At 52.5% G+C, this 14,123-nt stretch overlaps 1 protein-coding gene and 1 long non-coding RNA gene across 4 annotated transcripts in view; one reads left to right on the forward strand and one right to left on the reverse strand.

Moving 5' to 3' along the window:
* LOC139084705 (uncharacterized) overlaps nt 1-4,467 on the forward strand; it is a 45,435-nt gene extending 40,968 nt beyond the window's left edge. The window contains exon 3 of the long non-coding RNA XR_011542343.1: nt 2,260-4,467. This is a non-coding gene — a long non-coding RNA (uncharacterized lncRNA). The remainder of the gene's footprint in view (nt 1-2,259) is intronic.
* KREMEN1 (kringle containing transmembrane protein 1) overlaps nt 4,376-14,123 on the reverse strand; it is a 65,349-nt gene continuing 55,601 nt past the window's right edge. Inside the window, exons 6-9 of one of the 3 annotated variants that reach the window (XM_070628661.1) lie at nt 12,606-12,938; nt 11,529-11,687; nt 10,297-10,381; nt 4,376-8,421 (exon numbers count right to left, since the gene is read on the reverse strand). In XM_070628661.1, the coding sequence (XP_070484762.1) occupies nt 8,253-8,421; nt 10,297-10,381; nt 11,529-11,687; nt 12,606-12,938 (746 nt within the window). In that variant the 3' untranslated portion in view covers nt 4,376-8,252. Of the gene's footprint in view, nt 8,422-10,296; nt 10,382-11,525; nt 11,688-12,605; nt 12,939-14,123 lie in introns of all 3 variants that reach the window. The other 2 variants (XM_070628660.1, XM_070628662.1) reach the window with 2 other exon arrangements.

Genomic DNA, 14,123 nt, shown 5'->3' on the forward strand with positions numbered 1-14,123 from the left:
TGCCATTTGTTTATATCGCCTGTGGTTGCTTGCACGTGGGCCTCGTGCCTCCCACCCCCGCAACCCCCCACCCCTCCTAGGGTTGCTGGACGGCTCCAAGACGTGCAGTGATGGGGTCCTTGAGGGTCCCGGTGGATGGGCTGTGTTTCTAGCAAGCGGAGCTTCCTCCAACCAGTGTGGGCAGAGTTGAGTAGTTGTGACAGAGACCAGACACCGCATGGGCTGAAAACCCCAAAATAGTTACTATTTAGCCCTTTGCAGAAAAAGTACTTGACAGGTAAAAAGTCATCAGTAAAGCGTATCCATGGTTACTCTCATTATCACTCTTGTTGCTGTTCTCTTTCGCTCTAATTTTAACTTTCAGGTAAAATTGCTTATGACTTAATGGAGAGATTCTAAGCATGAGGTCCACGGAAGGGTTTCAGGGGATCTCTGAATCCCTGGAATTTCTATGCAGATTTTCGAAGGGGGGATCTTTTGGGGGTAGGGACTTGATAACATTCATCCGATTCTAGCAGGGGGCCATGTCTTCAAAGAGGTCAAGAAGTGTAGGTCTGAGCCTTCCTCGCCCGAGGCAAATTGAACTGTACTTTCTCTGGGCTGTCTGGAGACATCACCTGTGATGGAGAGAGATTTGGGGGCCGGGGGCCTCCCTCAGAGCCCGTCCCTGCCCGGGTGGGAGAGGCCTACAGTGCAACAGGAGTAAGGGGCCCTGGCTTTGGAGGCAGCAGACATTGGGCTGAATCCCGGCCCTGCCCTCCGCTGGCGGGGCCCCTTCGCTGAGCCTTGGGTCCCACGCCGGGTTGCCGCAGGATAAATTCAGTAATGTCTGTCGAGTGCTTGGCACAGTCTGGCACACATAGGTACTGCAGAAATGCTAGCTGTTTTCTTCTTATTATTATCCTTGCACATTCAGAAGCTTTCCTCAGCTCACCACAGATCCATTAAGAAGCTGCTCGAGGGCCGGCCCAGTGGAGAAGTGGTGAAGTGCGCATGTTCCGTTTCTCAGTGGCCCGGGGTTCACCAGTTCTGATCCCGGGTGTGGACATGGCACGGCTTGGTACGCCATGCTGGGGTAGGCGTCCCACATATAAAGTAGAGGAAGATGGGCACGGATGTTAGCTCAGGGCCAGTCTTCCTCAACAAAAAGAGGAGGATTGGCAGTAGTTAGCTCAGGACTAATCTTTCTCAAAAAAAAAAAAGAAGCTGCTCGATATCTGACTAAATGTGAGGTTTGAATACCCATTGAATGCTCTGGATTTGATTTCATCTTGGTACTAGCAACGAAGGCAAGTTCATTAAACATATTCATATGGTCAGTGTGCAAAATAGCAGGCCCCTAATTAAGTTTTTAAAAGCGCAGTGGCCTTATTTGAGCAGGGACAATGGTAAACGTTCCTAAGAGTGAAATAAGTGAAATCTGAGACTTCCCTGTTGCAAAAGCCTTGGCTCTTTCAGGCCTTTCTGTTTTCTCCCCTGAGGAGTTACTCTGGACCTCAAGTTTCGATCGACTTTCCCCCTAAAATGCTGCTCTGTGGAGCCCGCTTCCCCAGCCTGGTCATCCGCAGCCAGCAGGTTCATCCCAGAGCCCCGTGACCACCGCCAGCAGGGCCGAGGGGGTTGCTGCCGCTGGCTGTCCTGGAGACGGGCCCCCTGGACACAGGCTGGTCCACAGCCAGCCCAGCCTGGTGCTGCCCGCCCACGGTTGCTGGGTGTAGTCCATTCAGCAGGGGCCTGATGGTTCCAGCCAACAGCTGGAGACCAGCAATGAAGACTTCCAGCTACAAGCAAATGTTGCTGCTTCTTGAGGTTGAAATATTCTATCCCCAAAGCGTCCCTTTCAGCCAAGCGAAAACAATCCCCCGTGGGGACCCGACCCGCCACAGAGGAACAAAAGCTTCCCAGTTCTCGGAGCCCCAGAGACTGCAGCTTCGGGCACACACAGCCCAGGGGGGAGAGGAGATGATCATGTGACTTCCGAGCTTGGAGACGAGGTCACTCTTGTCCAGCCCTTTTCGTCTCCACAGGAAGAAGGGCCTTTGATTGCCTGACAAAGGATGAGGCTGATGCTGCCCTGGTGCTGGCTCCCATGTGGCCGGGTTGTACAATGTCCGCGTCTCTCAGGTTTGGGAGAGCAAGGAGGTGAGGTCGAAGTCAGTGGTCCCCAAAGTCCACTCAGATAGGTGTGGGGAGCTCTTCCTGGTCCTGCTTTAGGCAAGACAGTTGCACATTCTGGTTGCATTTTTTTTTCTCTTGCAGGCTAATCTGTCTCAAAGAAATTCACCAGCAAGCCCATCTCATTTGTTTGCCACCAGCCATTAAAAATATTTTCCTTCAGAGAAGGAAAGAGATTCTGGGAAAGAGAAGGAATGCTCGGAGAAGATAAACACTCACGTGAAGCTCGCCTTTAAGGTGTCATCACATTGCAACATCCACAGCAGTGTGAGGGCTGATCGCTGTGGGTGCAAGCCGAAGTTAGCAAGGGGGAGGACGGTGGGAAAGAGAGGGGCTCTGGGGAAGTCTCTGGAATAACTTCTGTGCGGCATGCCTTTCTCCCCCACCTCTCTGTCCTGCACTGAGTCTCTGGAGTGCCGCAGCCTTTGCAGTCGAGTAACAAACACACTGCTGACGGTGAGGGTAGCGGCCTCTGGAACTTACACAACTGTCTAAGTGTGGACGATCCGTTCCAGAAGAGAGGTGACTACCAAGCAAACTTCTCAAACAAGTTAAAATCATTGTCAGACTGCAGTGAGCATCAGCACCATTCAGGAAGCTTCGCTGGGATTCTGACTTGGCAGGTCTGGGGCGGGGCCCAGGAAGCTGCATTCTGAACAAGCACACCAGGAACTCTGAGGCAAGCGATCCAGGCACCCCTCTGAGGAGCACGGCTGTGGTGGTGTTCTTTTCTTGGGCTGGTCTGTGCTCCCTTTTCTCCCAGCCATAACCGGCTGGGGCAGAGAGACCTCACCTGGCAAACCATCTCCTGAGAATTCGGAACTGGGGCTCACAGAACCAGCAGTGCGCGTGCTGGAACCAGCCAGATCAGAAGCTTGGCTCATAGATTCTTTGGCTTCTGAAGCTGCCCCCTCTCTTGGCTCTCCCAGCCCCGACTCTGGTCCTGCCCAGGCTCCTCCTAATCCACCTGTGTCCTGAGACACTGTCCTTAGCAGCCTTCTCTGGTGACGCCAGACACATCCTGGGATGTCATCCATGCCCACATGTCCAAGGACTGTGCTCCCCAGGCCTGAGCCTCTGCAGGTCTCAGGCTGCCTGCCCAATGCCTACTGGACAGCTCTGCCTTGATGTCCTACAGGGAACTCACTTAACTTAGCTCAAATGGAACCCAGCATTTTTCCTCTCAGACATGGCACCATTTATGTTTTGTTTGTTTGTTTTTGGTGAGGAAGATTGGCCCTAACATGTTAGATGAGCTAACATCTGTGCCAATCTTCCTCTATGTTCTATGTGGGATGCCGCCACAGCATGGTTTGATGAGCGGTGTGTAGGTCTGCGCCCGGGATCCAAACCCATGAACCCTGGGCCGCTGAAGCAGAGCACGTGAACTTAACCACTATGCCACAGGGCCAGCCCACCATTTATGTTCTTTATCTCAAAGAATGGCCCCACTCTCCCCTCCCAATACCCAAGTCAAGATACGTGGCCATTATCCTAGACACTTCCTTGTTCTTAACCCCCTACCACTTAACCTCTGCAAAGAACAGCTACCATTTATTGAAAACACACCACTGGTAATATTCCATCACAACTCTATGAGGCAGGGACTGTAAGTGCCCCATCTGACAGAGAGAAAGTAGCACACAAGGCTGGGGCACTCTCCCAAGGTCATGTGGTACATGGTGGGGTTGCAGTGTGAGCCCAGGCCTATGGGTCCTGCTCTTACTAAGCACCCCTCTCCGTCCTAGGTCCTCCTGAGCACAGAGCCCTGTGCTCTTCACCATGATGCACCCCCGTCTCTCCCTTGTGGTGTGTTGATTTGGAATTCCAATTCTTTCAGATCTTACCAGCTGAAGATCAACTGTGGGTCAAAGCCATGATGAGATCTGAGAAAATCTGGAGACATGAACAGAAAAATCTGAGCAAACGGTGAGGCCTGGCATTTGCACAGAATTAAGAGCACACAGTCTCCCAGCACGCGACACCTTCCTCGTCCTGGGGCGCTGGAGCACTCCCATAAAAACGACAAGCTAGGACCCATCACTGTTTCTACAACAATGAGAATATTTATTTTCTTCAGACAGTAAAAATAACATTTTTCTCTCTTTTGTAAAAGTTAAGTACCATTACATTCCATTTTCTTAAATAACAAAATCCTAAAAATATATATTAAATTGTATACAGTGTGTCACACTTCATCTTATACTTTAAAATACATGATGTTTCTATTTTATTCTCAAAGTTGCATATTAAGAGCATATTTACAAATAAAGCCTTGTCATCCAAAGTCAAGATCCCCAGGGGAAGGTGAGTCTGGATGTGGGCAGGTCTTGACGCTGCGTGAACCCCACGACGGCAGCCCCCCGCCACATGCTCCTGAAGACACATCCTTTCTGAAGCAGATTTACCTGGGCCTTTCCTCCACACTCCACTTCTGCCTTGTTGAGTATGTTCTACTCGGCAAGACAGAAGCCTGTGAGATGGGCCCCCCTGGGGTCTGTAGGCAGAGGGTGAGTCCCTGTCACCCCTTAGCCAGCCAGCCTGAGGGGAGGCAGCTGTGGTGGAAGGTTTGCAGAACACCCCATGCCAGGGCAGCTTAGCTGAGAGACCTGGCCAGGAGGTAGAGGAGTGAGGAAAGTAAACAAAGACACCAGAGGAAACAATCAAAAGGTTAAAAATTCCCAAGGTAGTAACAAAAGCAGACATCAAACACCAAGCAGGGGATTCGAAACCCAAGAGGTGCCAGCTGACTGGGCTGTGGAGGGGGGTGCTGGCCCGCCTGGGTGGGAGACCTGGGGCGGCCTCAGGAGGCAAGGAGACAGGATCTCCGAGGCCGTCCACTTATAAGTGCTCGTGAAGATTAAGTGCCCAGGACACACGGGGGCTTGGTAATGGCCTGCATACCCGGTTGGTATCAGGATGGCCTGGCCAGATCCTGAGCTGGGTCAGACTCCTGCCTTGGGCTGACAATGGAGTGTGTGGGTGGGGCCGTGCCCAGACACACCTCAGGAGTTTGGCCTAAGGGCCAGGACAGCTGTACTTGCTAGTGCTTTGATCTCTGTGGGTTTCTGGCCAGTTGGAGTCTTGAGTCAGAGCCCATACTTCAGAAGTTACAGCAACCACGTTACCTTGCTGACACCAAGAGGGAGGCCTCAACCCTGTTCCGGCATGGGGGATGGGGGGAAGGCACCCCGGGGCTCATCCCTCCTCTTTCTCTGCTCTGCAAGAAACTGGACACTTGAGCAAGAACACAGGGCACTGAGTGCCTTCTAGAGCAGACAAGCACACTGTGAAACATGGCTAAGAGACCAGGTTCACAGCTGGCCAAAGCACATTCACCATGGGAGGCAAGAAGATCAGCTGCCCACTGGGACACACGCTGAGAAGGCAGGGCCTGGGAACCTGCAGTGAAGGGATGAGGAGGGCACACAGGCCTCGAGGGGTCTGCCTGCAGCCTCCTCCCCTCTGTCACCTCGGGGCAGAGGCCTTGGGCAGAATGCTTTCAGAACCAACATCCATAGTGGTCCCCAAAGCCCTTCCCCTTCCTGGTTCATAATCTTCTGCTATGTGATCTGTAATGTTCTTTTCTCAGGATCACCCTTTCCAGTAACTTCCAGCCCCCACTTTCTCTCTTCTAAAGCAGTTTGTTAAAAGATCAAGTGCTTCCTCTTTCAGTGCTCTTAGAAGCACGCCTCATCTCTTCTGGGACAATTTATTTCTCAGGAGTTTACTTAGCCACCAGGGACCCTGTGTGGGGTGTTGCTGACAGGTTCCAACCAAGGCCACGGCCAGAATGTGGCCCAGGCGTTTATGGAGGCTCAGCCTAGGACAATTTACGGCCATCTCCTCCCATACTGTCCTGAGCCAGGTTTGGGTTTCCCATGGCCACTCCCTGGACAGTAAGCTGATCCTGGCGGCAGAGGGCTGTGCCAGGGCCGGCCGGAAGGAGAGCACCGGGGCATCACCAGCACTTCTGGGACCGCTGAGAAAGGGCTGCAGGCCCAGACAACACACCGTGACCCGAGGTGTGCGGTGGGCAGGATGGGCGTGTGGGCCCACAGGCTGCCCTGAAAGCCAGCGATCAGAGTAAGCCCTGGGCAGCTGAACAACTGCCCCTCGGCTGGGTGAACTCTTTGCCAAATTCCACATTCCCTTTGTGCTGCGAAAGGATCTATTCACAGCACAGGGCCCTTTGTGACTGCACACACCTGACACTTGTGTTTGTGAGGAGATTCCACCAAAGCCAGGAATAGCTGGGAGGGGAGACTGCACATGTCAGTGGTCTTTGTAAAGGACAGGCTTGTCTCCAGCCCCAGGGGCCTGCGGACAGCTGCTCCAGGGTAATCACCCTTTCCAGATCAAAGCATGGAGATAGCACCAAGCAGTTCCATGCCTGCTGCAGGCCTTGTACAGTGCCCGGGGGAGTACCCCTGCCCCATTTCCCTCCCCTGAATGCCCCTGCCTTCCAGCTCCTAGCATCTCTCCTGGTTGCCGAGTGTCACCTCTCCCTGCAGACACCACCCAGCTGGCCCCACACGGTAGTCCATCTTTCTGGGAGTGGCCAGGCACAGACAGGTTGCCGGTGCACAAGAGCAGCAGCAGGCAGTGGCTTAGGGACCGGGGGAGGTAGGCAAAGTGCTCTAAGAGGAAACCTGTTAGGCCAGAGGCACAGCAAGGCCCAGGGCCCGAGGCCTTTCGGAGAGCCATTTTCTGACACAGGCTCAGGCCCGGCCGTCAGAGGCACTGGCTGCTTTCTCAGCTGCTGTGGACAAAGCCTGCATTCGGGCGGTGGGGACTTCTGCAGTGGAGACGGCTCTGACTCACAACCGGGGGCCACTGAGGCCGCAGCTCTCAGTCTTAGGAGGCCCATACGCGAGGGTCTCCAGTTCCCAAACCACCCCCTTCGCCTCACACCACCTCTGTGATTCGCCTGCCTGTCTGAGGGGCAGGGTGGTGTGGGCCCACGGACAGGAGCCCTCTCCTTCCCCACAGGCCATTCTAGACCCCACTCTGTCCCCACAAGAAGCGCAGAGAAGGCTGCAGAGAACACAGGCTGTGGGGCACTTTTCATCTTCTTCTAAAAGGAGGGACACCCAAGGAGGGACTGCTGGCACCCTGTCTCACACAATGCTGCCTAAATGCTACATAAACCATGATATTTATACTCCCCGTTCTGAACTGAGAGTCAATTTAGAGAATCAGGGAGAGACAGGGGCCTGGCTCAGCTTCCACAGGACCACGAGCTGCTCGGGTGCAAGGCCAGACACATCCAATCCAACGAGGAGCTGCTGAGCACCTAGAAGAGTTTGCAGTGAAGTCTGCTGCGTGAATAAATGAATGGATGCTTTATACGACTGCTCCTCAAGCTTGCTCTGCTGGTCAGTGCGCTATGGAAAGAAGCTCCAGAAAGAAGCCCGAATGTGGAAGGTGTCACGTGTGACATGAATGGGGGTCACCAGGCCCAATTCTCAGGCCCTCCCAGGGTGGAGGAGGCCCATCCTCATCTAGCCCCCAGAGAGCAAAGCCTCTGAGTCAGCACAGAGCGTGGGCCCCCTTTAGGGCTTTGGGGGTGCTAATGCCCAGGAGTAGAGAACCAGGCCAACCCTCGAGAGAACCTCAGAATTCTCCCTGTCTGGCCCTGTTCCAAACCATAAAGACCAGGAGAAAGTGATCTGTGTGTGGACAAAACAGAGAAGCAAGCAAGCCTCAACATACACTACCCCTACCCACCACCTGACGTTGTCTAGAATGTACCTGAACCCAGTGCCGCACACAACCATCGCTGTCATCTCAGCCCCACCATCCTGACACCCCCATTCCTAGACAAGAGAGAGAGAGGCGCAGGAGGGCCTGGACCCGGGACCTTGAGTCTCTCTCCTAAAAGCAGCTGATGAGGGAAGACGAATCCAGGCCGCGCCTGTCCCTGCAGCAGAGCACCCCTTCCCCGTCTGCAGGAGCGCACCCCCGAAGAGGCCGAGAGAGAGGCAGGGAAGAGCTGGCCAGAGGCAACCACAGGAGAGGTGGTCCCCAGGGGCCTTGAGCTCTGAGGGACCCTGTGTCCTGGGCCCGGGGCAGCTTTAGTCACTCACAAGAGGATTACGGTCATCTTGTTGACTCGGACCCTTGAGCTTCTTCTTAAAGATGGAAATTGAAGTAGCAGGCTGATAAAAAATGCTCCAGATTTCCCCCGACGTCCCTGGCTGACGACAATCCCTAAGGTCCCCTGAAGCAGGAACGCGATGGGATCTGCCAAACGAAAATAACTTAATTTTTCAAGTAAAGTGAACAAAGCATCCAAAACAACCCGCCATCTCATAAGACCCTCTATCTATGAAACGGGACACTCTGCGATGCCTTGGGAAAGACTAACAGGGGCCCTTCCAGACCCGAAGGACTGTTGTGTGGATGAAGTGTGCCCTATGGGACGGGAGAGCGGCGGGGAAAAGGGCAGCTCAGCGTACCAAAAAACTTTGTAAGGGGCAGAATTATTCAAATCTGGAAAGGGCTAGCCTGAGAGATTAGGTTTTCAAATTCTTTTTTTTCTTTTTAAATAGAAGAACTTTCTTCAAATGTCATTTATCTGGAAGCCCACCCAGCTAAAACAGGCTCAAGGCAAATCCGCTCTGCTTCCAATGGGTCCTGCGTGACTGCCAGTGCCTGCCTGGCCCGTGTCAGCCCCGGGGCTGCCTGGCAGGGGAGCTGCAGAGACACTCTCATGTCAGATGCGAGTCAGACACGCACTTTAGGGCCTCAGTGTGCTGGGAGGCGCTGGGCCCTACAGAAAGCCTCCTGTTCTCCCACTGCTGTGGGGACACACAGACAGAACTGTGCCTCACGGCCTTCCCCAGAAACACGTGAATTGTGACTTAAAAAAATATACATACATATATATACATATATATATTTATATTTATAGAAGGCATGTGAGTGGGCTCAGTGAACAGTATCAAGGACATTGTTTCCACTGAAAAATGTAAAGTGCAGGGTGGAGAGGCCTATGGTTGGGCCCCACATGGCCAAGGGAAGCCTTCACAGGGCAAAGGAGGAGTCGGCATCTAATGCATAAAAAAGTCTGTGGCAGGGGCTGGCCCGGTGGCGCAGCGGTCAAGTTCACACCTTTCGCTTCGGTGGCCCGGGGTTCGCTGGTTTGGATCCTGGGTGCGGACATGGCACTGCTTGGCAAGCCACACTGTGGCAGGCATCCCACATATAAAGTAGAGGAAGATGGGCATGGATGTTAGCTCAGGGCCAGTCTTCCTCAGCAAAAAGAGGAGCATTGGCAGCAGTTAGCTCAGGGCTAATCTTCCTCAAAAAAAAAAAAAAGTCTGTGGCAGATGGCAAGTGAGAAGATCAGGAAAAAGGTGGCTATCCCTGGACACCAATGTTCAGGAAGGCCTTGAAATGGAGAAAGGCTGTGGGTCAATTATATCTCAATAAAACTGGGGGGGGAGGGGAAGAAATGGAGAGAGCCTGGACTGGAAACCACCGGAAAGAAAGTAGGGGTGTAGAAAAAATAAAAACGAACTCCCCTCCCTAAGTACACAAACATCAGCAGTATGAACAATTGTCCCTTTCCTGGAAGGCAGAACTGTTAAACCTGAACAGCGAGATAAAGGAAGGAAAGATTTATTTCCAAATTGGTTAGAATCGAAGGATGAAACTGCTATAAGCTTCTTAAATAATTGTCTTAAAATAACTATTAAGCAACAATGAATAAAGTGTTAGAATTCTCTTCCTAAGAATGTTTCCCAATTTCTAGAAGGCATCAGGAAACAGGCAATGGTATTGTCCTAGGAACCCCTGCTCTTGCATAAAGATCTCTTTAAGGGGCCAGCACAAGCCAAAAAATGGAAATTGTTGCTTTTTATGCCCAGACTGTTTCAATCCTCCTTGAGATCGTATCTTCTGGACATGGAGGAACAACCCCTCAAACCTTAGTGCGATCTGTCCAGGTGTACGTCTCACTCTGCGGAGAAGGAGGAACGTCTCCGCCTGACGGTGCCTGGGACTAAGGGCTTTGGAACCAGGTTCTGATATTACAATTGTACCCGGACAAACGAAGCATAGTAGAAAGAGTTCTGAGCATCCTCTCCTGGGATCGGGCAGCTCTCTCATACTCACTTGAATGTGATGTGCAGAAGTATCTTTGCTACGATGGCTGTGACTGTGAGGATGAGGAGAGTTGCCAGGCCATACACGGTCCATCCTGCAAGCACAAAAGACAGGGTTTATCGGACCTGTTTGAGCTCAGTTTTCAGAAGGAGGTCTGTTGGAAGCACCGAGTGAACAGCGGCAGCTCAGAGATGCAGGTCTGGCTGAGGAGCTCCCAGCAGGTGGGGGCAGCGGCAGGAGCGGCCAAGCGCTGGGCTGGCACGGAGCCCAGGCCTTCTGAGCACCTCGCACCTCGCCGTGCTCTAGAGCTCCTTCTTGGAGAGAGGCAGGCTGTGTGGTCCAAAGTGCACTAGACTCGGAGTCGAAAGGGGTGGTGTACACCGTCTCCGCCACTGGATCCACCATGCAACCACAGAGGAGTTATAACCTCTTTGGGCCTCAGTTTCCTCATCTGAGGAATGAGACATGGGAGCTGTGAAATCCTATCGGCATACACACACAAATGGCGCAGAGCAAGCACTGGAGGTGCACTGACCTTCTACAGGGGGTCCTGCGGGGGACCTGGGGAGCGGTCTGAAAACCTTGCTAATTGCTAACAGTGCTTTGCAGCTCTACCAGTCCCTAAAGGCCCCAAGTTCCTTGGCAGAAAAGAGAGAATGGAAGTCTGTACCCAACCAGGTGACGCAGCTTAAAACACAAGCCCACCACCCATTCTCTATGCCTCGCCCGCGTGACTTGTCTTCATAGCTCGTATCACTCTCTGACTTTTTATTTCGGTTCTTATCTTTCTCCTCCCACTTACAAGCCACAGCAGGGCAGGGGTTTTGTTTGGTCCACTGGGTAGTCCAGTGCCTACACAGTGCCTGGCACCTTTCGAGCACTTGCATATCTTTTGAAGGAACGAATGAACAGAGCTCTTGAAATGGCCAAGAGCGGGCCACAACTTAGGGCTCTAGACATATATTCTCAGAGTGAGGAAACACTGGGTTAGCTGACTAATCACAGTGTACAAAAGGCACACATCTTGGATCTGTGGAGGTGAGCACTTTTTCCTAAGGACGAAGGGAGCACGCGAATGAGAAAATGTCCCTCAAAGGCGAGGACAGAGCCACAGAGCCAGTCCCCCCAACCTGCCTCGGAATGAGAAACACCCAAGAGTGCTCAGTTTCTGTAACCGCCAAGAGTGCTGCCTTCAAGCTCTGTGGCTTCTGTCCCCTGTGATGGTGTCTGGGAACTGCTACCTGGGACGGTCTGGGGCGGGTGGCTGGGGCTGGTGGTGATGACGTAGAGGACTTTGGAGGACCGGGCAGCGCTGACACTGTGGTTGGCCTGCTCCGTGATCACCTCGGCCAGCGTCTGGTTGGCAGTGGGCCTCTCCTGTGGCGGTTCTTCCTTGACGGCTGGAAGAGCGAAAGGAGTGAACTGGGGGAAAGTTGATGGAGACGATGAAGAGCCACGAGGAGGAGGCCCTGGTTATGCAGAAAGGCCCGTTTCTCTGATTCAGTTTGGTGCAATTCTCTCCACTGCCCCACTGGCCCCAAAGCAGAACCTGTCAGGCTCTGGCCCTGAAGGAGGGGAAAGGAAGGAGCTGTTCGCTTCTAATCATTTTAATTCTTTGCTCCCTTCACAGACACCTGAGCACGCTTTATCGTTTTCCTACCCTTGCGCCTTTGCAGCTATGGCTCCCTCTGCCTGGAAGGCCCTCTTGCTTCCTCTCTATGGACCCAGATCCCATCTGTTCTTCAAGACTGTCCCACCTTCGGGAAGGCCTCCTCCCTCTGACTTCCTGTAGCACACGCTCACTGAACTCTTCTGGAGGCCTCTGACATCCCGGATCAAGACTAGGTCTTAGACACCTGATGTTTCTTGTGTGCTGGCAGACATATGTGCCTGGCACGTGTGTTCACATTAGAGGGGTAGAGAGTGCAGCTCCACCTTAGGATGGTTTGAAGGAAGACGGTAAACCAGTCTTTGGGGTTGGCCGGGATGTTCAGAGGCAGGAAGACGGACCACATGACCTCTTTAGAGCCTCCTGATTCTATCAGTCTCAGCTTTCTTTCAGTTGCTCTTTTAACGCTCCCACGAAAACTGTCATTAGAGCTATTATACAGCAAAACTGACAGGTTTCGCCTCTTTTTTATACCATGAAACATATACAAGTTATGAAATGGGAGGTGGGGAAGGCCACAAGTTGAGTCAGCAGCTCCTGACTTGTAGTCCTCCCAGCAAGAAGTGCCCAAGGTCTGCAGGTCGCAATGGCGCAAGAGGAGCCGGGGCGCACGGGCCCTGAGGGCCTCCAGGAGGCCAGGAAGGCTTACCTTGGTACAAGACAGCAAATCCCTGGGCCTGATTGATGCGATCAGAGAAGAAATACAAAATGACAAAATCCAGAGAGACATTAAAGGACAAAGGTGGGCGGTTCCTTCCATTGAAACGGACCAGGACACGGTGGGTGTAGCCGTCCAGCAGCTCCACCATGTCTGCAGAATCCCTGATGTCAAATAAGGTGAAGTTGAAATGGATGTGGGAGGCTCCTGGAACCCGAATGGTCCAGTAGCAGACCCTCCCCGGGGCGTAGGTGTCAGGAAAGTCAGGAGAATAGACCACTGAAGTCATGGCCGAGTAATTCCCACCACAGGCGCCAACAAGAGCTGTGGAAGACAAAAGAACACCGGCCTCAGCCTGGGGCCCGGCCACAGGGCTCGCTTTCCAACCTGTTACAAACAAAACTCTTCCTAACTAATGCGATCCAGTTTGGGATACTGTTTTTTGTCACAAAACCAGACCGTCTTATGTTTCAGGATCAAATCACAAAATGAATCTCTTAAACCCTGAATGAATGACTATGGAGGCTTTTTTTTTTTTTTTTTTTTTTTTGCCCAGGAGACCTTAGAAGTAGCACATGGCACAGTGGTGTGGCCTAGGTCGGGGCCAGACTAGAGTCAGAGAGTCTGGGTTCGGGACCAGCTGGGCCATGTGATCCCAGGGGCTGTTCTTCATTTCCAGGCCTCTCGCTTCTCACAGTTTTGAGAATGGAAAGACCACCACCTGCTCCTGTATCACATGAATGTGTGAGAACAAATGAGATAAAACACATGAAAACACTGGGCCCTTCCTGCAGGGAGGCACTCCATGAGGTAAAGTCGTAAAAAGCTGCACGGCACCCCTGATATGCTCGCATAAGGGTCCACACTTATTTTTCAAGTGGGAAAGTATGGCACAAGAAATGAGTTTCTGGAGCCGAGTGGTTAAGTTTGCATTCTCTGCTTCGGCGGCCCAGGGTTTCGCCGGTTCGGATCCTGGGTGCAGACATGGCACCGCTCATCAGGCCATGCTGAGGCGGCGTCTCACACAGCACAACCAGAACGACCCACAAGTAGAACATACAACTTTGTACTGGGGGGCTTTGGGGAAGAAGGAAAAAAAAGAAGAGCAATGAGTTTCTGTAGAGAGGAAACTCACTAGGTTCCGCCCCCTCTGCGCTAAGCACACCGATTTCTCTGGTCTCCTGTTTTTGACTGGCCGGCTGTGGGAAGGGGACAGAATCACTTCACCATATCTTATGTGAAGTGTAAACAGGATCCTGGAAATCAAAGTCCTTGAGAGGGAGTGTAGGGCTGGGATTAAAAAGCAGGCTTTGGGAGAGTTCCATGCCCCTTTAGGATGTAGAAAGCAGTAAGAGAATGTTGCTTCCATCCAAACAAGAAAAAGCTCAGAACTTCTCTTCAACCCATCAGAAAGCTGAGGCATCAAGACAACCAAGGGAATTTTAATTCTAAAAAGTAAGAAGCCCCATCTGAGGAGAGTCAGGTCATATAAAGTGTTTCATCTTTGAC

This window comes from Equus przewalskii, chromosome 7, assembly GCF_037783145.1.
Source record: "Equus przewalskii isolate Varuska chromosome 7, EquPr2, whole genome shotgun sequence".
NCBI classification, from domain to species: Eukaryota; Metazoa; Chordata; class Mammalia; order Perissodactyla; family Equidae; genus Equus; species Equus przewalskii.